Below are 23,468 nucleotides of genomic sequence, written 5' to 3'. Positions count from 1 at the left end.
GATCTAAATGTACTGTCACAGAAGGACTGCCAAGCTCTCTGCTAAGTTAGACAGTGGTACACAGCACAGACCATGTGCTCCTGTTTCAACAGTCAGTGGTTCCTCATGCTTATAATGTCAAAGAGAAGGGTGCTATAATGAGGATGGAATCCCAGGGCTCAGGAACTCAGAGCTGTGCCGCGGGTAAGAAGTTCCCATCTGATGTCCACTGCCTGCACAGCTTAAGAAGCTAACTGCTTTCTTGAGAACTTCATAGAAGTCACTATCAAAAAACATCAGGCTATCTGCAAGGCTACAGAGAAGCAGCTGTTCATTATAAGCCTATTTGTTTGTTTTTCAAACTGCCTTTCTCAGTAGCCCAGGCTGGCCCTGAACTCACTGTGTAGCCCAGGCAGTTCTGGAACTTGTGTTAATCCTCCTGGCTCAGCCTCCCCAAGCTCAGATACCAAGTGTGTGCCACCACAGCCAGCTTCCTCTTAGCTCACTGCTGACTATCACTGCTATCTATACGTTAGCACCACTTCCTCCTGCCTTTCAGGATGCCATTCAGACAACTTTCCCACACCAAGTGAACACTTTAAAGCTCCATTTCTTGCCAGCTGTGTCATGCTAAATTGGAGTGTTCTGTTTACTGAGACATGTTCCTAAATGACTTGTTTCTAGCCAAAGCACCAAATCTGAGTCCGTGACTTGGTCTTAGGTCAGAGCACATGGGACAAGCGCACTCCCAGCTCCATCAGCTGTGTGGATTTGGGGCTGTTGCTGACCATCATCATCACAATCTATGTTCTTCTGGGGAAGACACTAGGAGCCATCTACAAAATATTTCACAATTCCAGTTCTATGTCACTGTGCTCTTAGGCTCTTGGGTGTGGCTTACTAGACAGAGGGAAATGTCCTCTTATCTATTAAATTTTGCTTTGTGTTTCTCTCTTCTGAGTCTCCCCGCCTGTGACTCTTTAGGATTTTGGCTCCTTCTAACTTGGTGCTACCATTCCCTTGTGTCAGTTCCAAATTGTTGCTCAGCGCTGCAGTAACAGAGAGACAAGATCTGAGAAATAAGCCAAAGCTCCTCCCACAGAAGGAGCCAGAGGTGCGCTTACCCATGCAGCATGCCTAGCTGGGAAGAGGTGACACTAAGGGCGAGGGTATGCATGGCCTAGCCAAGTGCCTGTGTAAACCCTCTAGGCTGAGGTGAAAGGCAGAGATAGAGAGGAGAGGAAGAAATGGCAGTCACTGTTGGAACTGAGGTGAATATGATTGGATATGCTTATTTTAGAAATGATTATATGCTCCAATTTACGACGAATCAATGAAGATCTCTTACAGTTTTTTTCTCTCTCTTGGCTGGAGGGGGCTGCTGCTGCGTAGGCACTATGATAGGTGCTGACTGATACACTGGCTGACTTGGGTAAAAAGGCGTTCCTAAGGAATCAGAACAAAATGAGAAGCATTCAGTTATTTTGTCAAAAACTACCAGCCTGACAACAGGGCCATGTCCCTGAACAAGCTTTTGGGGGAAACGAAAGCAAACTACTAGGGACTCCTCTTCTTTCTGAAACAGGGACTCAACTCTGTGGCCCGAGCTGACCTGCAAGCCAGATCCCCCTGCCTCTGCCTCCTGCTGGATGGAGTATTAGCACGAGCCAACACACACCTGGGCAGCGGTTTTAATTATCTCTTTCCATAAGCTCTTTACCAGCTACTGAACTGGTCAAGAAATTATCCCTAAAATATGGAGTATCTCGAAACATCCATAGAATTTAATATGAAAATATCTCAGTGCCAATTCCTGCAGAGTGACACCTGTATTATCTTTCTCAAACACAACCTGGGTTGTTTTCAGAAATCATCTATTCTGGGACCTACAGCCTACAACAGGGATTCGTAAGCAAGGGTCATTGTCTTAAGGTCATTGTCTTTCTGGGCGTTTGGTAGGCACAGAGGTGATCCAAAGTCTCAGTGTGAAGAGCCACAGCCAGAGCAGGCCAGGGGTAAGGTCCCACAGCCCTTAGGTGAAGAGCTTTAACAAAAGCTAACAAAGAAGACAAAGTCCCAAGAAGACGCAAGCTACAAGCTGAGTTGTACTTTCTGCACACAAGGGCTACAAACACCTCCCTCTAGCTGCCCCCTTCCTGTTCCCACCCACCACAGTCACCCACCACAGTTGCATCAACCAAAATTAAAAGGGCGACTTGGGTCATGCTTTGACTCCACAGCCCAACTGCCACCATTTCCCCTCCCCAGACTTAGACACAACTATTCTAAATACTATCAAATTGTGGCACACAGGGAAGGAGTGGGCAGAAGGGCAGGGTTACAAAATAAAACCAAAAGATTTGCTAAAGAGCTAGATGATATGGAAGAAAATATATTTTGGAAAAAAAATTGTTCAAGGGTCTTCTTTTTAATTTTTATTTGCCTGAGGGGAAGAACAAGGGGACTACCCAGCAACACATGAAACACAGAAGAAAGGGCCTGGATGAGAAAAACTTCCATTTTGGAGCTGTAAGAGAGGCTTACTAATCCTGCAGTCACAAGACAGGCAGGAACTAGTTATAGTTACCCTATTGCTGCCTGATTGCTCGCCTGCAGGGTATCATGGAGTGAGGGCTGACACAGATCTTGCTATGTAATCAAGGCAGCAGCCCGTGAACCACTGATCCTCAGCTCAACCTTCACAGTGTGGGAATTAGGCCATCTCAGCACACTCGCTTTCCATGGCTCTCCTGGTGAAACGAGGTGCTCTGTACACACAGAACAGATACTCTGCCAACTGGGCTGCCAACTGGGCTGCACCTCACCATCCACAGCTGTTTATTCTGTAGTTAATAAAAGCTTTGTTTTTGTTTTATTTTGGAAAGAGGTTTTCTGTGTAGCCTTGGCTGTCTGAAAACTCCAGATAGGCCACACAGGCCTCAAAATTTATTTATTTTATTACTCTTTCTACCGAGTGCTGGGACTAAGGGTGTGTACCACCGCACTAGTAAAGGCTTTTGTGATGAATAACTCCAGAACCATGGAGTAACAAGTCAGAAAATAAAGACAAAGAAGCCCAAGATAGCATCCATGCCACAATTCACAGAAGGAAGAAAACCCTGCAGAGGGAGGGGGATCAAAGGAATCAGTCGGGGACCCTCAAACACGAGGCAGCATTGGGGAGTTGGGTGCATGCTGCAGTCGCAGCACTGAGAAGCTAAGGGAGCAAGATCCTGGCATCAAGTCCAGCCTGGCTTAGAGAGGAAAGCTTTGTCTCAAAACTGCAACCAGACACAGATACAAGAGAGCTCACAGCTCTGTAAGCAGGAAGGCTAAGCAGCAGGAAGGAAGGAAAAAGATTGTGCAGAGAGATACTTTTTTGTCCTTAAAAAGTTGACTGAGCCAGGAATGGCAGTGCCCAAGTTCAATGCCAGCTCTCAGAAGGATATCAGGTCCACCTCTGTGACTTCACGGTGAGCCTGGCCTACAGAATTCCAAGTCTGCCAGAGCTACATAGTCAAGTTTACTTAAAAGAGAAAGAAAGAAACAATGCCGTACTGGACAAGAGACCGAAGCCCTCCACCCCCAGTTACTGTTAAGTCCTGGGTGTAAAGTTGGTGCCCCCTCCCTGGTGACTAATCCTCAGGTCATGTGGCCAGGCTGGAGTCCAGTACACAGGAAGAAATGCCTGGAGACAGGGTGACCAGGCAAAAAGCTCAGTCATCACCTTGTAGTCATCTCCAAATGTGGCTTCCCAGGAGCAGAATGGTGCACAGGGCCAGGCTCTCTGGGCACCTGTGGCACCTGGGAAGTGATTTGGGAGAGACCTAATCAGAGAGCAAGACTGCGATCTCAGGAAGCTCGATGGAAAGACTCATCAGCCATGCCCTGCAGCCAGCCTGCTGTCAGCTCCTGCACAAGACAGACCCTCAGTTTCCAGAAAAACATCACATGACAGAACTGAAGTATCCAGAAAAAAAAAAAAAAATTTACTTTATGCTACTGTTACAAATTGTAATGTAAATGTATGAAATGTATTTGTCATACATTCTTTGCCAGACTTCCCAAGCCAAATGGAGTAAGATAGAGAAGGTGACTGAGTGAAAAGACTGATGAGAAGGCAGCTGTCACTCATCAGCAAACAGCTGACCAATCAACTGGGCACAGAGCACAGGCCCAGCACAGGCTACACAAGCAGTAGAGCATGTGGGCCCAAGCAGCACAGGAAACTGGCAGTGTTATAAAAGAACACAACACAATACATCACAGTTCTGCTGAAAACACATGAAAATGAGCACTGGGCATAGGCATTGAGATCATGTGGTGATTAAATATCTAGTTGGCCACAACAGAAGAAAAAGATCATGTGTCCTCAGTTATGTCGCTCTATAGCAATTGCATTTTTTACTTTTTATTTCATTTTTTTTAAATTGTATTCTACTGGAGAAAACAAATGCTATTGGGAGACCACTTTCCTGAACACAGCACAGCTCAAATACCTTACAGGGTTCCTTGCAGCGCAGTGAGCCGGAGTTCAACAGAGGCTCAGGAAAAAGCCGCAAAAGGTGCTGGAGGGAACAGACCAAGAAAGAAGACACGGGTGGACTGGATTGCAAGCCTCAGCAAGGAAGGCCCTGCCACAGAGCAAATTCTCCTTCTTCTTTTTCATAAGCATTGCCACCACTAACCAGACCCTTTTGGTCAAGAATCTAAAACTGCTGTCAACATGGGACATCACTCCTTGAGGCCAACCTAGGAGTGTGTTGGCCTCTAACTTTCCCAGAATTGTAGAAACACTTCAAGACCACTTGTTCTTTCCCAGAGGCTAAGGAAGTAGAATCATGAACCTGGAAACCAGCTCATAAAAACACTGGCTGAAAATACATCTTCTAAAAGGGGTGGGAATGTAACTCGATGGTAGAACAACAGCTGGGCCTCCTCTGGAGCGACATATGACACACATCTACTCTGAATTACACCCAAGGAAAGAGGAAAGTAGCTGGCAGTGGCAAGGTAAGAGGAGGAGCCAGGAAGGAGGGAAAAGGACCACAGTCCCTCATGAGGAAGGTGAGGTGTCTACAACTGAGGGGACTAGTGGGCCGGCCCGAATTCTGAAACACAGAAAAGCACAGTAACTGGCAATTAGCATCTCACAGCTAATGGAAGGATGGAGGGATGTGAACAGTAACATCACTTATGATTCATTCCAAAACTAGATCATACTATTTTCAAAAGAAACAGACAATTGTGTGTGTGTGTGTGTGTGTTTTAAGGTAGGAAAGGAAGGAATGACGAGATGGCTGGAAAAGAGTGAGCGCTGCCAACAAGGCTGATAATCAGATGGCCAGAACCCATGAAATGGAAAGAACCAGGACTGCAAGTTAACCTATGACTTCCATACGCTCCATGGTACACATGCTGACACAGACCAAAGACACACACACACACAGAGAGAGAGAGAGAGAGAGAGAGAGAGAGAGAGAGAGAGAGAGAAAATATGTGAACGAATGGAGAAAGCAAGCTGGGGAAAGGTATGTGGTCACTTAGATGCCCAGTGATAATGTTCATGTTAGAAACAGTTACATGCCCATTTAAATAAATAAATGGAGAAGAAAGGATGACAATGTTCCGTGTTATTTAAGAGCCACTGTAGCTTTCTGCATTTCGGTATTTGAATTCTCATCTCTGTCTTGGTTAGTGACACAGTGACACAGGAAACAGTGATTTAGTGTGGATGATGCTCTGCCCGCTGGATGGCTATAGCACATGCCTATTAATTTATTTTCAGGAATGATATCCCTCAAAGGGATCAGATGTCAATGACACCTGAGCTAAACTTGGAACAGAAAGGGAAAAAAAAAAAAAATCAATGGTTTTGTTTGGTTTTGTTTTTTGAGGCAGGGTCTCTCTGTGTAGCTCTGGCTGTCCTAGAAATCTTCATGTAGAACAGTTGGCCTTGAACTCAGAGATCTGCCTGCCTCTGCATTTTGAGTACTGTGTGTCACCACTGTCTGGACAGAAAAGCCAACCTTTAGCATGACAAATTGAAAGCTACATCTTACTTCTCACATCGGACGCAAGAGTCACACTAAGAGCAACAGCCAGCACTGGCTCCAGCACACGAGAAGAATTCAGTTCAGAGTCGGAAGGTCACTCGGACCCAGCAAGGATGCTGCAAACTATACTCAGTAAGAAATCATGGAAAACAGTTCTGTCAATTACAACATATGCCCTTTGCAACATGGAATTTAAAGAAATATTCATTTTAGCAGGTTTACTCTGAAAAATCTGTTTTTCTACTTAACAGATTTGGATAACAATACTTATTGTCAAAATACAACTTAACAGAGCTGATCTACGTGTTTGAGAAAATTGAGATTATAAGATAAACCATTTTGAAACAGGGTCGGGAGGCAGTACTGACCCACACAAAAGAAAGATTTTACACCCTAAGAACCTGGCCACCAAAAGGGACTTTGAGTTAGCCCAGTGCAAGTAACTGCAAAGCTGCCACAATGCCACTAAATCCTGAGGGCAGGAACTCTGAGTGGATTACTGTGTTGATCCACAGTCAAAGCCTCAGGGCTATATTTTGACCGCACTATGAAAGACCACTGCTGGCTGCACCCGAAGCTCCAGCTCCTGGTATTCTGAGTTTCCTCCTTACAGCCCCGAGCTGTGGGTGAAACAAGTGCCACATGCAGCCCGAACATTCCTCAATTATCTGCGTGCTTTCTAAGTTCCCTGTGAACTCAAGAGCCAGTTATCACCTTGCATCTGTGTCTTTGTACAGAAAACACCTTTAAAGCTGACGAAGGAGGATTCTGAGTTCAAGGACAGTCCAGTGTCCCCAGTGAGAACCTGTCTCCCCATAGACTTTCCCTCCAAAGGCATCTGGTAAGATTTCAAAGCCTTCTTATCTCAGCTAATCATCAGAACTGCCCCAGGACAATGGTGCTGCCTGAGAGATGCAGGGAAGGAACCACCGCACGCGGCCCACTCTCCAGAGTCTGCCACTCACTGTCATGGGGGCTCGGGTTAGAGCAGAAAACAGAAGAACCTGAAATCTCTGCATTGTAGATAGTTCGTGAGATGAAGGGGGCAGGGTGTGCTGAGAATGAAAGCTCTGAGGAAGGGAAATATAGACTACCAACAAAAACTCATAAAAATGTGCCTGACAGTTACAGGGCAGAAAAAGCCCAGACCTGCCACATGAATCCAACAGGATGATGAGCCCTTCGGGTGTCACTGACTACACAGATTTTTATAATAATTTCCTTGTAAGCTACTCCCTTAAAAAGCTCTCAAGACAAAACCGTTTGTAAGATTTTACTTAAAAATTCTTCGAACCTCTAAGCAGCAATACCTAACGTGACCAGCAAAGACTAAGGCGAGCGTGGCCAAGTGAGCAGGAGCAGCTAGACGATTCCTTACTCACCATAAGCATTAGCGAAGTCCCCAGGTCCTGGTCCAGGATAAAAAGGCCCCGGCCCGGGCGGCTGAACAGGATACTGCTGTGGGGGCCCCACATACGGAGGGCCGCTGTGGCGGTACTAGAAAAGAGCACATGTGTAGATGACACAGGGAAGCTTCCAGAAACTAAAGCACCACATGCAGAGACAGTCTACAGGACATGAAGGCCTGGTTATTAAACACATGCCAGTGCTTGTTTTCGGGAAAGGCAGTGACAGGGAAGAGGTCTCCAGCAACTTGTGTATTTCGATAAGAATCTCTATATAGTTTTATTAAAGTTGACCAAAAAAAAAAATAAAAAAAAATGGATAGACGTATAATCATTAAAAAAATTCACACATGACTGAAATCCAGGCCATCGATCACTGCCCCACCCTACCCGCACCCCACTGGACCCAGGCTGTCCCTTTACCTGTGGTATACAGTACTGAGGCCCTGGGGGCACTGGGTATGGCATAGGCAGATGGTTAACCATCATGATGTGCTGATTGGCCTGATACACGGCGGTGGGCGTCTGCGCACCAGGACGGATGGAAGGACTGCTGTTTGGGATGGCAGCTCGGGGAGGCTGGATTTGAGGCCTCTGGAAAAACTGGGATAGGGAGAGAAAACATGTGTTTTTTCACAAAGGGTAATAAAGGGCTCTAATACCTTAAGTTTTCTCCCTTTCCCCCACTATTAAACTTATCTACTTGGAGATATAATAACTAAGTTCACAAAATATATTCTACACTAAGTCATGTTCTGATCAATGTTAATGTTAATACATTAAAAACAAGGCAGTCTCCATGCTCAGGCCTCCACTATCTAAAAGTTTAAGCCATGCACCATAACTGTTAATTTTAATATCTATAACAAATACAACAAAGTAATTGGCATTTCTCTACCCACTCTACATTATAAAAAGCAATGACTTCTGAGTAGAGTGCTCAAGATCAAATGATTAAAACTTAGTAGTAGTCAACCTAAAACAATATTACCAGCCATTTGTAAAATACTTAGGAGAACAAGAATCTACGTGGGCATAAGCATTTTCATCCAAGTCTGGCAAACCAAATTAAAATCATGTATAAGATTGTCACATACAGAAAGAAGCCTGTCTTTAGAGTGTCAGTGACACACCCACACTCTGAAGCCCATCCCAATTCTGCTTTCTAAAATACTCTGCAAAAAAAAGTGGGGAATCGAAGTGAGCTTCAAAATAGCCCAAAATGAGCAAAACTTAGCCCCCGGCGCACGCCCGCCCCCTGCCCACCCACCCCCAGCAGCCGTACTGGGCTAATGCACAATTCTCGCTACATGCTTAAAACTCAACCCTAGCCTCAGTGTCCAGGATGACTGCATCTCTCACTACAATCGCACTGTAAATTAACGGAAGACAGAGCAGTAAAGAGGCCATGCAGAACCAGTAGTGTGTTACCTGGATGGGTCGGAATCCTCCCTTCAATTATGAAGCAGAAGCAGCAGGGAACAGAAAGAAAGCCAACGGAAAAGCTTACAGATCAGTAGGAAGGGCGAGATATGGCATGCAGCTCAACAAAACCAGCTTTCTGCTCAGTGCTTCAGGAGAAGAATCAAAACTACACCACCAGCATGACAACCCTCCACTTAGGACGCAAGCACACATGGAATCAAAGTTCTACTTACACAGTTGAAATTTCTTTTTAACAAAACTCCAGTGACAAAAATCGTCCTAGCAGTTTCTGTAACACCTTTTTAAAAGTGCTTGGTAATAGAAGTACACTTGGGACTATCTTACAACAGTCTAGTCTTAACTTAAATATGGTATTAAAAAAAAAAAATACAGCTCTAAATCACAGAGCTACAATATCAAACTGAAAAACGTGGCCCAGCACTGAAAGGTCCTGAAATGCCTCCCGACTCTGGACTCGAGCCGTGCTCTTGACTTCAGGCTCTCTCGAGTCATATGCCATCCTTTTGTTAACAGGCATTCCAGGTCTACAGAACTGTTCATCTTGCGCTAACGTGGGAGAACTGTGATGGGGGCCCAGCTCTCACTCCCTTTCAACCTCTGTACAAGGAAAGCCCTGAAGAGATCAGAGCACAGGGAATCAGGAGAACAGACGAGTGAGGGACCCAGAGGGTCTAAAGGAGGAGCTGACGGAGATGTAAAAGACAAGAGGCAAAACTGCTATCTGAGGAATTAAGAGTGGGGAGATGAGTGTTTAGATTCTAACAAAAGTCCTCTGGTTGTCTATCTCTACTGACAGCTATGGGGACAGACACCATTTGTATCGGCTGCAATCAGGAAGGCTGAAATGGTGACACTCCATTCCATGGCCAACAGACACATTCCCACTTATGTAAGTCTGCGTTGTAAACACAGTTTTAGAATAAACGTCAGCATTTCTATTCCACTGACAATGCATCAGGAAGTACGGAAATCTCGCTTGCTTTAAGAAGGGGTCACTGTCCCCCACTAACTATGAATACTGTAGGATGTGGAAGCATGGAGAGATTTGTGCCTTGAGGTAGATCACTTTCCATCAACTCTAGACAAAGTCAACACAAGAAGAGCAACAAACCTGCAGACGGGCTATCTCCTTTGCTAGCTCTTCATCTGACATTATCCCACTCCCATACAGAGTCGTGTTGTGGGGTAGCAAAGGAGAGAAGACAAGACCAGAAACTGCTTAGCTCACATACAAGTATACTGAAAACACACAGGTCAAGTTCTCCTACATCCTATACACTAGCGCTTTCCTGACCAGTATCTCAACTACTCTGATGGGATCCTTAAAAAGCCTGCACAATAAAACTGATTACCTTATTCAATCGGGTTTCTGAATAGTGTATTTCCTCAGTCATGTCGAACCCAAATGTTTCTAATGAAACTCCTGATATGAGCCAAGCCAAGCCGACACAGCACAAATGTGTAGCTACACTGATAGGAGACATTTTTATTATTTCAACATTGGAACTGTGTAAAATCCATTGACATGGATAAATTAAGTAACAACAGATGAGCTCTTTCCAGCATTAAGGAGCTACCAGACTTGGCCCAAAGCGTCTATGTAACACTAATTCACGCTCGCAGCTCGTCTCTAAGGCATGTGCTGCTGCTGCTGCTGCTACCACAGATCCCCACAGAGGATCAGAGTTGGCTAGAGGGCTGGGGGCTGCTCATCTGCTGGGTTTAGGCTCTAGGTCTGGACGGTTGGCTCTTGTGTACAGTACGTCTCATGAGATAGAAAGATATCAACCACAAGAAATCTATTCATTTCAAAGTCAGAGGGGACTTAGTGGAGCCTTTATCCAGCACACCCTACTAAGAGAAAGGAGGCATTGATTCCTTCACAAAATTTCTGTCTCCTAGTCAAGAAGTTATCTTCTATCCTCAAGACCAACTATCTATGCACTTGTTGACATGCATGAACATGCTTGCCACGCCATCTGAAAGACCTACTCAAACTGCTCATTACAGAGGAAGGCTATCTGGAGCCTATCTGTCCTCTTGTCTAGGCAGACAGACACACACACACATACACACACATAACACAATCACATACACATACATACATAACAATCATGCATACACATGAACGCATGCACACATACAACACATCCATATCCGTATAGGACTAGAAAAGCTGTGCCAGCAGGAAACACAAGGCAGAAGCTGAGGTTGGTTGGTTGGTTTGTTAACAGCCTTTCCTAACTGTTCAAGATTCTATTTAATAGTGATGCAAGAAATACAGGCTATTTTTCAGGTGAGTGGGCATGGCAGTAAGTTACCACTTATTAGGACAAATATAAGAAACTTGGGTAGTGAAACACCCAGAAACTGTCTGTACTGAAGTGAGAGTCAAACACCGAAGGATTTTTTACTGGCTCCAAAGTACTCAGTCTGCATCATCTCTCCCCTCATTCACCGTCTATCCCTAACATCCACAGTTAGATCTAACCCTTCTGTGTAACTGACAATTCACAAAGTTATCTGAAAATTGCTGTGGTGGTTTAAACAGGAACACCCCCACCCCCACCCCCAGACTTGTTTATGAATACTAGGTTCATAGGGAGTGGACAGCCTTTTTGGAGTCTCTTGTGTCACTGTGGGAGTGGGCTTTAAGGTTTCCTATGCTCAAGCTACACACAGTGTGGCACACAGTTTCTCCTGATGATACCTGCAGATCAAGATGTAGAACTCTCAGCTCCTTCTCCAGCACCATGTCTGCCTGCATGCTGCCATGATGTTAATGGATAAACCTCTGAACCTGTAAGCCAGCCCCAATTAAGTATTTTTCTTTATAGGAGCTGCCCAGGCATGGCATCTCTTCACAGTAATCAAACTCCCACTAATACAACTGATTGCCATTGCATTTTGAGTGATCAATAGCAGATGCAGTCAGGAGCTACAGTAGAGAAAGGTGTGCAGCAGAAACACCCCTCACCAAAGAAAGTCCTGTTAACAGTGCTGCCACCAAGGGCTGCCTCAGGGAGAAGAGGATGGACCCCAAGGATTCTGTCAGGAGGAACATCCTCTAAGAACACTCCATTCTTAGGTTTAAAATAGCTTGGGAAGGGACTGGAGAGATGATTCAAGTCAGGAGCACTTACTGATCTTCCAGGGAATCCCTCCAGCCCCAGGAAGGAGCTGATACACTCTCCTAGCCACTGTACACCTATGGCTTAATCATGTGTATGCTCATGTACACGTGCACGCACGCACACACAGGAGGGAGGAGGTACCAGAGACCTTTATTATATGTCAAATACTTTAAACCTCAAACACCCACAGAGAAAATCTACGATGCTATTCACAAACTTGTAGGTCATGTCATTTACAAGCATATCTAACCCATTTTATAGGTAAGAAAGCAAACGCTCAGGACAGTTGGTAGTGAGGCTAACCAGAAGATGCTGGGAAGGTGGGGCCTGCCTCTCCCTCCCTCCCCACTGCCCCAGGGACCTATCTCCCATACCTGTTCTACTGTCCTAGTCATTTCTCCTAGTCATTTCTGTTATACCCTAGCTGTGGCCTCAGAGGCAGGTTTAAAGCCTTTATCTTAAAAGTACACTTTTTAGTAGAAAAACCTTCAAGCCTGTGAATTGAAAGAAAAAAAAAAAATCACAAGCCAACTGGCTTAGATTTATCTTCTGGCAAAATAAGCCAACAGGAACACACACATTTCAGAAACCCTCCCCAGTGCCGTCCCCAGCTCACACTAAGAGCCAACCGTTGGGAACACGGCTTGTCACTCAGCAGTTGTCAATCCACACAATCAAAGAGCACGTGACCAGCTGCAGAAGCTTCTCTGTGAACACGGGAAGGTTCCAACTTCCTGGTTTTCACTCTTAATCAGGGTACACATGGGGCGGGCCTTTACTTCCAACACTCAGAATGTAGAAATAGGTGAATATCTGCAAGTTTGAGTCCAATTTGTCTAGACGGTGAATTGTAAACCACGGAAGGCTATACAATGAGACCGTGTCTTTAACAGGAAAAAAAAAAAAAGCGAACTATAAAAAGCTAACACTTGATCTCACCGTGAACCCCCAAATCAAGATAAGGATGGCACCATAGGGAACTGTAAATGGCAATGACAGCAATTTCGATAATTCAGTAGGAAGCTCTGCCTCAGGCAGGGTTACTGCGCACCTAGCACTCTCTCACTGAGGACATCCTACTCCCTCAGCTTCTAGCCACCCTGGGATTTTCAAGTAAGAAGGATGGAAAACTAACAGCTTTCTGCAGTGACCCAGCATATATCTCCTCTCTTGGAAGAAAAGTGTTGATGCTAAAAGTTCTGCAGTTACAAAATGACAGGCTAGGAAAATAGACAAAAAAGCAGCCTACCTGTGCCAAGACCCAACAACATGCATGCAGCTGCTGGACACCTCAATTGAGCGGGGGTCCCCTGACAGGGCTGTAAAGCTACCTCAGTGTGCCAAATACAGTTAAGCATCTTGTAAACAAAACCAAATCTAAGAAGCTGATTCAATAGCGTGTTCTTGGCTCCATTGAGAACAAATAAAATATTCAGTATTTAAAGTCTTAGAATCTGCTACAATTTATATAACTCCATTTCACACAGGAAAAAAAGTAGTTTCTAACTACATAGAGCAGTGTTTTCTTTTCACAAGGATCCCTTCAAATAGTCCCCAAAATGACAACTCACTTGTTGCCTGTCCATGTCTGCGGAAACACTTACTAACCCACGATCATACTTGTCACACAATCACAGGGAATATTCTCTAATGTACATCTCTTTACAAAACATAACAGGATACAGATGACAAGAACGTAGCCACTGATGAGAGATAAGAAATCTAGCTGTCAGTCTCAGAATCTTTGGGTGGCTGGCTATGGGCCATTCTGAGTATACGGTCTCACTGTGTGCACAGGCTGGCCTGCAGCTTGGGATGCACTTGCCTTGGCACCCTAAACATGAGGACGATTTGGAAGTAGGGGTTGAGACAGGGATTCACTCTGTATCCCTGGCTATCCTGGGATTATGTGGACCAGGCTATCCTCAAACTCACAGAGATCCATCCACCTGCACGTGCCTCCCAAGTGCTGACATCCAAGACAAACACCACTATGCTCGCTCAGCATTAAAGCTACTTCTAAGTCCTAACTGGTCAAAGCAAACGGCAGCAGTGATGAGCAAATGTGTCTTCAATTTCAGCCTGAAGCCCAGCGGCCTCCAAGACCCACAGACAAAGATGGCCATACGCTTCTGTTTTAAATGTATATGTATGCACTTTGTCCCTAAAGAGCTTCACCAGGAAGCTGTTCTGTACAATGAGCTCTTCAAAGCTATGTCTCTACCTGATTCGGCAGGACAAAGGGGCCCAGACTCAGTAGTCTCAAAGCGGGAACAGGACCATCTCCATGGGCGTGTCTAGAAACAGGCAGGATGGGACTGACTGGCTGGCAGGGGCCCAAGAGAGCTAAAAACACTCCAACTTCCATGTTGGTTTTCGACAACTCATCACCTCACACATGTTCTCTACGGTCAAACAGACTTCCTGCCCAGGCCAGACAGCACAGCCTTCCTTCCAGCTGACTTAACTACCCTAACCCTGGTGTGGGCACCGCCTGCTTCCATCCTCCATATTTCCACAGAAACTGCTGGGGCTGCTGTGGGAGCCAGGGGACTCTCCTACTCGCTGTTCACAGTGTCATCAGGTAGGCCTTGACTCTACAAATCTTCTACCTCTATTTCATCACTACTCCTTATCCACTGGACTCTATGAGGCATAATGAAAAAGCCTCTAATTGAATGGCATTTAACTAGGAACAGCCGCCTAAATCTTCTGTATTCAAAGGTCACGTCCTAGGTTCCTACGTGACATGCCAGGAACTTCTCTTCAAAAACAACCTCGAGAAAGCATTTTCCCTGAGACTTTAGACAGAGCTTAGCTGGTGCTCTCCTAGCATCATACAGTCCAGGTGTGAGGAACCTGCCTATGGTCTCAGCACCGGGAAGGATCAAGAAGTTCAAGTCAGGGCTGAAGAGATGGCTCAGTGGGTAAGAGCACTGACTGCTCTTCCGAAGGTCCTGAGTTCAATTCTCAGCAACTACATGGTGGCTCACAACCATCTGTAATGAGATCTGACGCCCTCGTCTGGTGTGTCTGAAGACAACTACAGGGTACTTATATATAATAATAAATCTTTGGGCCAGAGCGAGCGGGGCCGACCAGAGCGAGCAGAGGTCCTGATTTCAATTCCCAACAACCACATGAAGACTTACAACCATCTGTACAGCTACAATGTACTCATATATATATAATAAATTTTAAAAAAATAGGAGAAGAAGGAGGAGGAGGAGGAGGAGGAGTAGTTTTGTTGTTGTTGTTCAAATAGTTCTGGGCTAGGGAGCTGGCTCAGGAGGTGTAGTGCTTGTGGTAAGGATGAGCCTAAGGCCACAAATTTGATCCTCAAATATAGGTAGTTTGAGCCACCTCTGTGGAAGGAGAAACAGACTCCGTATAAAAGTGCCTCGGGACTCATATGTGCACTGTAGCACACACATTCACAAGTGATAACTTAAAGAGCAAACCCCCTCAGCTGCTGTAAGCTGCATACCACATCCTACCAAAGCAAGCAAAGACCTTTTGTGCTAAGGAATGCAACCCACACTTACACCTCTCTATTTAGCAGTAGAATGCTTTAATGGATTACTTGGCTTGTAAATATATTTTTAGCTTATTCTTTGAGAACAGAAAACAATCAAAAAAGGCTGTATTGTAAGATAAGCATTATTAGAAGAGGAAGAAAGGCCAACTACTTCCCTGAGATGTATTTTATATAAGGGGCACGGCCACTCAAACCAATCTTACATCCCAGAACTTTTGGAAAGTAAATCACATACCTAAGAGAAAGCTTAGAGAAGGACTGCTCAGAGCAAGCCTTTAGAGTGCTTAATGCAGTATTCAAACCTCAAGGCCACTGCAGCCCATCCCAGCTAGCACAAACACAAAGCCTTTCCGTTTCTGATCCACTCATGGGAGAGCAGAAACCTCTTTAGAGTAAAGCACCTTAAATGGTCTGTCACTCTAGTGAGTGAGGCCAAGATGGTAACAGTGCTTCGGTCTCAGATACACCCTTCCATGTGTAATCTGTACCTTCTACCACAAGACGAGAAGAGCAGCCAAAAGAAATCCTAATCACTGCTACTGGCAGGCTTCCCTAAGAAAAGCCAATGCTTAAGAAACACAAAGGTCAGGACTGGAGAGATGGCTCAGGGGTTAAGAGCAAAGACTGCTCTTCCAGAGGGCCTGAGTTCAATTCCCAGCAACCACATGGTGGCTCACAACCATCTGTAATGGGGTCTGATGCCCTCTTCTGGTGTGTCTGAACATAGCTATAGTGTACTCATATAAATAAAATAAATCTTTAGAAAGAAGGGAGGGAGAGAGGGAGGGAGGGGAGAGGGAGGGAGGGAGGGGGGAGGGCAGACAAAGGTGAGGGCAGAGACTTACAGGAGTCAGGAGGTGCCTCCTTCTCTAGCTAACCCACAGACCACCCTTGCTGGTTCTGCTCCTGGATCAGATGTCCTTGTTTCTCTCTTGGCAGAATTTGGTGTCACCTTGATAAAATAAGAGCTTTGTCTCTGCAGAGTTGAATAAATTCTTAAAACTTGTATAAATTCTGGAGATGGGCAGATGGCTCAGTGGTTAATCAGAGGACTCAGGATTGATTCCCAGTGTCCACATGGTGGCTCAGAGCCATCAGTCATCCCGTTCCAGAGGGGATCCAATGCTCATGCAGTATAGCCATATATGTAGGTAAAACATATATATTTAAATGAATCTAAAATCAGTTCTATTAATTATATGAATCTTAAAGGAATTATATTTGTAAGTAGTAGCACGCACATGTTCAGCTACATCCTGCTAACCGCTTCCTGTCCATTATCTTCTTATTCTTCATATTCTTCCTTTTTTGAGGCACCATTATCAATCACAATTTAGAGATGAAAAAAGTGAAGCTGAGCCCAGTGAGTAACTTACCCAGAACCCTCAGTTAATAAGGGGGAATGAAGCTTACATCTGCCTAGTGCCAACATTCCAAAATCTTTGTAGTAGTCTATCAGCAAAGTGAAATAATTGAATAACCCCGCCACCCATCCCAAGAAAGAAAACAAAACAAAACAAAACAAAACAAAAAAACCAAAGAATAACATTCATGCCATACCAATGCTTAAAATAGCTCAGAATTTGGTGGCTCTGTCTCCTCCAAATTGTTAAGAATACATCTTAAGAAATGGAGCTTTGCAGTCAAATGCTCTACCCCTGAGCTATACCCCCTGAAAAAAAAAAAAAAAAAAAAAAAAAAGAAATGGAGCTTTGTATCAAATCACTCATTATAATGGAAGACTTCAAGTGAGGCAACAGGCACTTAATGTGTAATAGAAATCCTTGACAGAGCATCCCGGGCAAATGCAGGAAGGGACGGTCCGCCTCATGTCTCTCTACAGCACTATGTTGATCAGAAGCATCATTAAGAGCACCGAGTGACTGCCCACACTGTGTCGGATGCTGTGTATCTGCACATTCCTGCTGCATCTGTTTACACAGCAGGGAACAGGCTTAGAAAGAGAGCTGCTCATGCAGCCGGCCGCATGCAGTAGACCTGGTAAATACAAACCCTAATATTAACCTCTGCTCTTCCTACTCCACCACAGAGAAAATGTCTCAGACATGCCGTGAAGTGTTAGACTGGGACAAGGCAGCAAGCAGAGTCTTGTTTCCCACATCAGGTCACCTTTAGTATAAATGTGCAAATGCACAACTTGTGTCTGACTTTTTAAACATTATTTCCTGTAACGCCTTACAGAATAATAAGTTAACACATTCAGATTAAGTAAGGTATATGAAGAGTTCTATATAGCAAATGAATGCACCTCATTGTTAACCAATTTGTTATGAGGTCTAAGTTAGTATTCTTTAGAAAGACGAATGCTATCCTATGTATCAGGATCCGTTACAGGAGAATGTTAGCAACAACCCTTAGAATGGTGCCTGCTCCATCACATTATTAATATAATTCACGAAGACTTAATATACCTAACATTTCAAAATTATTTAAATTCAAAGTATCATTTCAAGGAAAGGAAAAATGTTTTAAGTTTGCTCTGGCAAATGGGCTTGTTAAAAACAGAATACAGTGATACAAGCGAAAAGTAAAGCCAAGCCAAGCCCCGCCAGACAGAGGCAGTCTGGGAAGTCACTGGGTGGTCACAAAGCGGGGCAGCATTCTAAGGGTCAGCAGCTACTAAGCCCCATATGTTATGTTAGTCAGGGTGACCGTGAGGGACAAGAGTACAGTACCTGATGATGGGCAGGTCGAGGCCCCGCTGCAAACTGAGAGGAGAAGGGAACAGACACAAAGGGAAGGGCACAAAGAGTCAGAAACGCAACAGAAACCAACGTTACAGTATACAACAAACTAAAGGGGAACAACCCACACAAGAAAAAAATAAAAACACAGAACAGTAAAGGCTTTGCTACAGGACAGTGACAGACAGGCACCAAGACCCAACAGCTGACACCACCGACCAGGCACCCTGGCATTCAGAAGCTGGGAAAAAGCTGTTGAGCTATTAGCACCTGGGTGCTCTCTCATGAGAACAGCATGAATAAATAAAGCCTTTAAAAAAAAAAAAAGAAAAAAACCCCACTGTAAAGGGAATCTGAAACACTAGGTGGTTGGCTGAATTAAAACGAACATGGAAATCAAATATGCTGTATGAAAGTGTGCGCCTGGAATACACCAGAAGTGGGTTACACTACAAAAGCATGGCAGAGACTTGTATCCACAGGGAATGCCCATCAAAAACATATTCGAGTTTTCTGTAAATTAGATGGGTGTCTTACTCACAAGTTTGGGATGTGTGTGTGTGTGTGTGTGTGTGTGTGTAAATGCAGTTAACTAATAAAGCTGCATACTAGGCGTGTTAAAGCAAAGAGCCAGGAAAGAACAGTGGTCTCCAACATGATTAGTCAAAATAGCATCCTTTTAAGATGGAAGGTAATGGGAAAGAAGTACAATTTTTTAACTCTATTTGCAACTAGGAGCAAACCCTGGCAGCTCCGCTGAGGGAGGGCTTGCCCATGCCCCTCAGCCCCTCCCAGGGCAGGAGAGAAGGGAAGCTGAGCCTTCAGTTGGTTCCAGCAGGTGACATGCACTTCCACTCCACCTCTCAGGACAGTTTCTCAGACTTTAAAAACAAAACACAAAAACAAAACAAAAAACCCTCTGGAACTACATAATTTATCAGAGCAAAAGTTGGCCCCTAATAATAATTTTAACTACAGAATACAGAGGAAATACAGCATACAAAGGCACCTAGAGGTAACCCCCATCCCTCCTTTAGCAGTGAGAACATCACAAACACAGTTCTGAGCACAAACCACTCAGCTGCTATTTACAGGAGTTAAGGACTAAGCCAATCTCTGACTTGGAAGTCCCTGTACCTTTACAGGAAGCTGGACTGTGAGAGTGAGAGCCACTCTTCTCTGCTTAGCGCTTCACTCACAGACAAGAGGAACATCCAGCTTGTAACTCTCTCTACTGTGCTACACTGGACTGAAAATATCCAGCAGTCCCGTGGACCACGCTGCCCCAGGGTGGGAGCCCACTCAACACACATTTCTGACAAGAAAGCCTACCCCAGAGGCTACAAGGTCATCAAGTGTTTACAAGAGTACTGTAATGATCTGGGCTTGCTCATAGCATGTGAGAAAAGTCACCAAATCTGGCAAATTGGCTTTTCAGAACAACAGAAGGTGGCAGTGAGGAGTCCTCTAGAATTTCTCCTCTTTAAAGAAACAAAGGTTTTGAATTTTTAGTTATTCATTTTTGAGAACAGAGCAGTTAAGTTTCCGCTATGGGCATCAAGTTTCAAGATTAGGCAACACCATCCGGATGCCATGAAGGTAGAGGGTGGCAGGAGAGATCAGTGGTGATGCATGTGAAGAGAACTGTCGGGAGGGCCACTTCAAACACCCGTCTCAGCGCTACTCTACAGAAAGGCCCCATTTCCAAAGTTCTAACAAAAGAGTCCAACTTCAGACAACCGCAAAGCTCCAGTCAAGAGACCTGTCTTACAAAAGTGTACAAAGATGTAAGAAGAAAACCATAACAACGCCAGTGTGAAGGCCCTGGAAGATCCCTGCTCTGCATTGGTCCCAAGGGCTGTAGGGCTGTCTTTTAGAGTCAGTCTCACCCTATGGATGGCTGTAAGCAACAGAACAAACTGTAGTCACTGCTGGCCTGTGTTAAAATAGAAACTTCTTCTTTTAAAAGGCAGGACTTTGAGATGGTACGGTTGTTGTAGCTACAAAGGAAAGAAGCCTAGAGGGCTGAGCAGATCCAGGGTTACTGCCACCCACCCACGGCCTTCCCCTGCCGTGCACGGTTGGTAAAGTATGGCCAATGGAACAGTTACAGATTACTACAAAAGCCAAACTGTTCCCATTCCAAATTAGACTGCAATAGCTTCACTGTTTTTCTCAGCCCATTTAAAGATAAACCTCAGTATGAGGAGTTCCATCAAGAGAAAGCAGCAAACGGGAAGCGAGTCAGCATTTTAAACAAGGGAGAAGCAAGGGGCTCTGACTCCTCAACCTAACTCTGAGAGTGTGGATCAACTAGAAATACAGACACAAGGGAAACTGGAGGCAGGAGGGGCACTTGAAGCCAGTAGGACTGAAAAAGCAGATGCCCGGAGAAGAACAGAAAGGCTACCCTATGCATGGCCAATGGCCTGTTACAGCAGAAACAGAATGGAATTAATTTGCCACTGCTCAATAAGCTGCAGGCCCCTCCGCACAGCCCCACGCCTCTACGTGCAGGTCCCAGCAGCTGGAGGATGGAGGATGATGACATGGCAGCTTGGGATGGAAACAGAAAATGCAATCCCGCCAAGCTTCACACCCAAGTCTACCCTCCCAGCTCCAACACAAACGAAACAAAAGCTATTAGTCCCAGAACAATAAGCAAGAGTAGCTGGGGCGCTGCTAGTCTTGCCCTTGCTTTGGGGCATGGAATGGAATGTGCTATGTGTGAGATTTAGTAATGTGGGTGGTAATGGTTGCTACCAAAGGAGATGCCAAACAATTGCAAACAGGACAGTAGTAGCTGAGGAGTTTATGACCACAGGGGGAATGGCTGATAATTACACGTAATCGTCCCCGTGATAATCAATTATGAACTGGGAAGGGTAGGCGAGAAGCCTCCCAATTCATCTTTTAGATTAGAATCTGAATGGGACATTCCACTTCACACTTCAAACAAGGGGAATAAGGTAAAGCCCAATTATTCCTGTCTAATTCCCAATAGATGACCCACCCAATTTGTAATGGTTTTCCCACAGTGCCTGGCAGGAGCTAGCATGCCAGGCTGCACTTCCAAGGAAGAAGCGATCAATGCACTTCTGTTCATCAGCCAATATGTGGATGTGGTCAGAAATAATGTGTGCCGGAGGCACTGCGGCCTGCAAAAGTACAGTCTGTTATATTGCTTACAATGCAGTATTTTATCCAGCCTCTTCCAGCCAAGGACCTGTAAACGGGGGTCTGTTCCAAAACCTTCCTCCTCTTCCAGTTGTCTGTGCAATGTATTGGCACTGTTCTGCTGGGCTGTCAAGAAAACTGGTTTAGAGATGCAGCTCTTCAGTCAGGTTTTGCGCCAAGCTCTAACCATGTAATTTCTCTCTTTCCCCATCATATAAATGGGGCAGGGGAGAGGGCCACAGAGTTCTCTACAGTGAGAGCTTACCATGACATCCATACTTAACAATTAGGATGGGGGAGAGGGGCTATGTAAGTGGTTCTGCTGTGGTCTCAAGCCCTCTCTAAAAGCCAAGTACCCACACTCCCAAAGCTGCACCAGAACAAACCTGCACCAGACATTGGGGGGTCACCGTTTCAGCAAAAAAGGAGACAAGCAAACAGGCAACAATGTCTAATGTCCCCCAACTCTAAAACTGGCTCGTCCAACAACTGCGGTGAACCAGGATCTAAGAACAGGATGCTGGAGAAGAAGGCACCAAGGGGAGGAAGGCAGGAAGGCAGGAAGAGGTGAGAAAGACAGGCCACTCTGTGCAGCCAGACTCTCCTAGCTCTTTAAGCAAGTCTCCGGAACATTTCAACAATTCAAACTTCATGCATGAAATCAAATGAGCAGGAGCTAATGCAATGACCTTCCTGTGCTACAAGCAAAAAAGCAGGGTAAGGGTGCAAAAAGAAGATCCTGCATTCCAAGACTCCACAGAGCTCAAGTCCAAGGAGGGACGTGAGGTACGATGAGATGTTAGAGACACCTGCCCAGAGCTACACATGCAGGGAAGGAGACGACGCTCAGGCTTGGAGAGCAGAAGCCACTGTGTACTGGGAGACAGGAGGATGGCCTGGAGCCCGTCTTAGACTTGTTGCAATCCACATGAGGGTGAGCAAGGGATGACTGCACTCACATCTGCATGGCAATTCATTTACCACAGAAGAGATGAACACGCCTGGGTGGACATCATGCACGTGATCATATTGTCGAATGGTTAGAGCCATCTGGTGACGTGATTCAGAAACCCTTCTTCCCACAGCACTCACCGTAATTGACTTTTCTGAATTCCCAGCAATACAAGTAAAATGCTAAGAACTTAAAGGAAGAAGACCTGAAAGTACTGTGCGGAAGGAAGTGTGTGGAACAGCTCTACCTTCTCCTCCCTAAGAAATGGACATGAGCACTGCATCTAAGTTGCTGCAATGCAAATGCTAACCAATCACAGCAGGGGCAGTGTGGTGGCAGTGATGGTGATGCTAAATCTTCCCTAGAACAAAGTGAGCATTCACTGAAAGATCACAGCAGCTGTGCAGAGGCGAGAACCACCTCTGCTTACTTACCGGAGACCGGGCCTGAGGTTGTGAGTTCATTGTCTGAGGGGCTTGAGGATAGACCAATGTGGCCGGACCTGCATTCTGTCCAGAGGGGTAAGGGGTCTGTCAGAGAATGGCAAAACAACAGCATATTTTTAAAAAACATGACACAGCAACTCAAATCCAACACTTTAAGCTTGCAGAAGTGCACTGTGGTTTGTAGCAAGTTTTAAAGTTTTAACTTTATCATACTTTCAAGCAACTAAAGGGAGAAGGTAGTGTATGCCTGCTGACAGAGCTATCAGCAACCCAAATCTATATAGTTATGTCAGATGAGGAGTGCAAAGGACCCGGGGTAACTTCATCAACCTCATACATATGTGTGTGCTCGTGCGTGCTCGTTCGCGTGTTGTACGGAGTGGGTAGGGGGATTGAGTGGTGGCCTGAGGGTGTTGGGCAATGGATGCTTCAACACGATGGCCTTCTCCCCAGCACGTTCCCCAAGAGACAGAAGACCGAACACCACCCTAAGTCCTTTGCTTATTCAGATTCTATTAAGTCTAGCCACAAATTGAACAACAGAGCTGTTACCCGGTCATGGATATTAAGTAGTTAATAATTAGATGAAACTGAACAAACTGATTCAGGTTCACCTTTTTTTTTTTTTT

The 23,468-nt window shown here is 45.2% G+C and overlaps 1 protein-coding gene across 22 annotated transcripts in view; it reads right to left on the bottom strand.

The window, feature by feature from the left end:
- Eif4g3 (eukaryotic translation initiation factor 4 gamma 3) overlaps window positions 1–23,468 on the bottom strand; it is a 212,377-nt gene that overhangs the window by 100,966 nt on the left and 87,943 nt on the right. For 6 of the 22 annotated variants that reach the window (XM_029540029.1, XM_029540013.1, XM_029540020.1 and 3 more), the window contains 7 exons: window positions 22,828–22,923; window positions 21,454–21,567; window positions 18,256–18,288; window positions 8,873–8,893; window positions 7,865–8,044; window positions 7,418–7,532; window positions 1,328–1,425 (listed from right to left, as the gene is read on the bottom strand). In XM_029540029.1, coding sequence (XP_029395889.1) covers window positions 1,328–1,425; window positions 7,418–7,532; window positions 7,865–8,044; window positions 8,873–8,893; window positions 18,256–18,288; window positions 21,454–21,567; window positions 22,828–22,857 — 591 coding nt within the window. In that variant the 5' untranslated portion in view covers window positions 22,858–22,923. Of the gene's footprint in view, window positions 1–1,327; window positions 1,426–7,417; window positions 7,533–7,864; window positions 8,045–8,872; window positions 8,894–18,255; window positions 18,289–21,453; window positions 21,568–22,827; window positions 22,924–23,468 lie in introns of those variants that run through there. The other 16 variants (XM_029540031.1, XM_021199480.2, XM_029540032.1 and 13 more) reach the window with 10 other exon arrangements.

The sequence above is a fragment of the Mus pahari genome, chromosome 6 (assembly GCF_900095145.1).
Source record: "Mus pahari chromosome 6, PAHARI_EIJ_v1.1, whole genome shotgun sequence".
In the NCBI taxonomy this organism is placed as follows: domain Eukaryota; kingdom Metazoa; phylum Chordata; class Mammalia; order Rodentia; family Muridae; genus Mus; species Mus pahari.
Note: the sequence above shows the minus strand (reverse complement) of the source record. Positions and strands in the feature narration are given on the sequence as shown.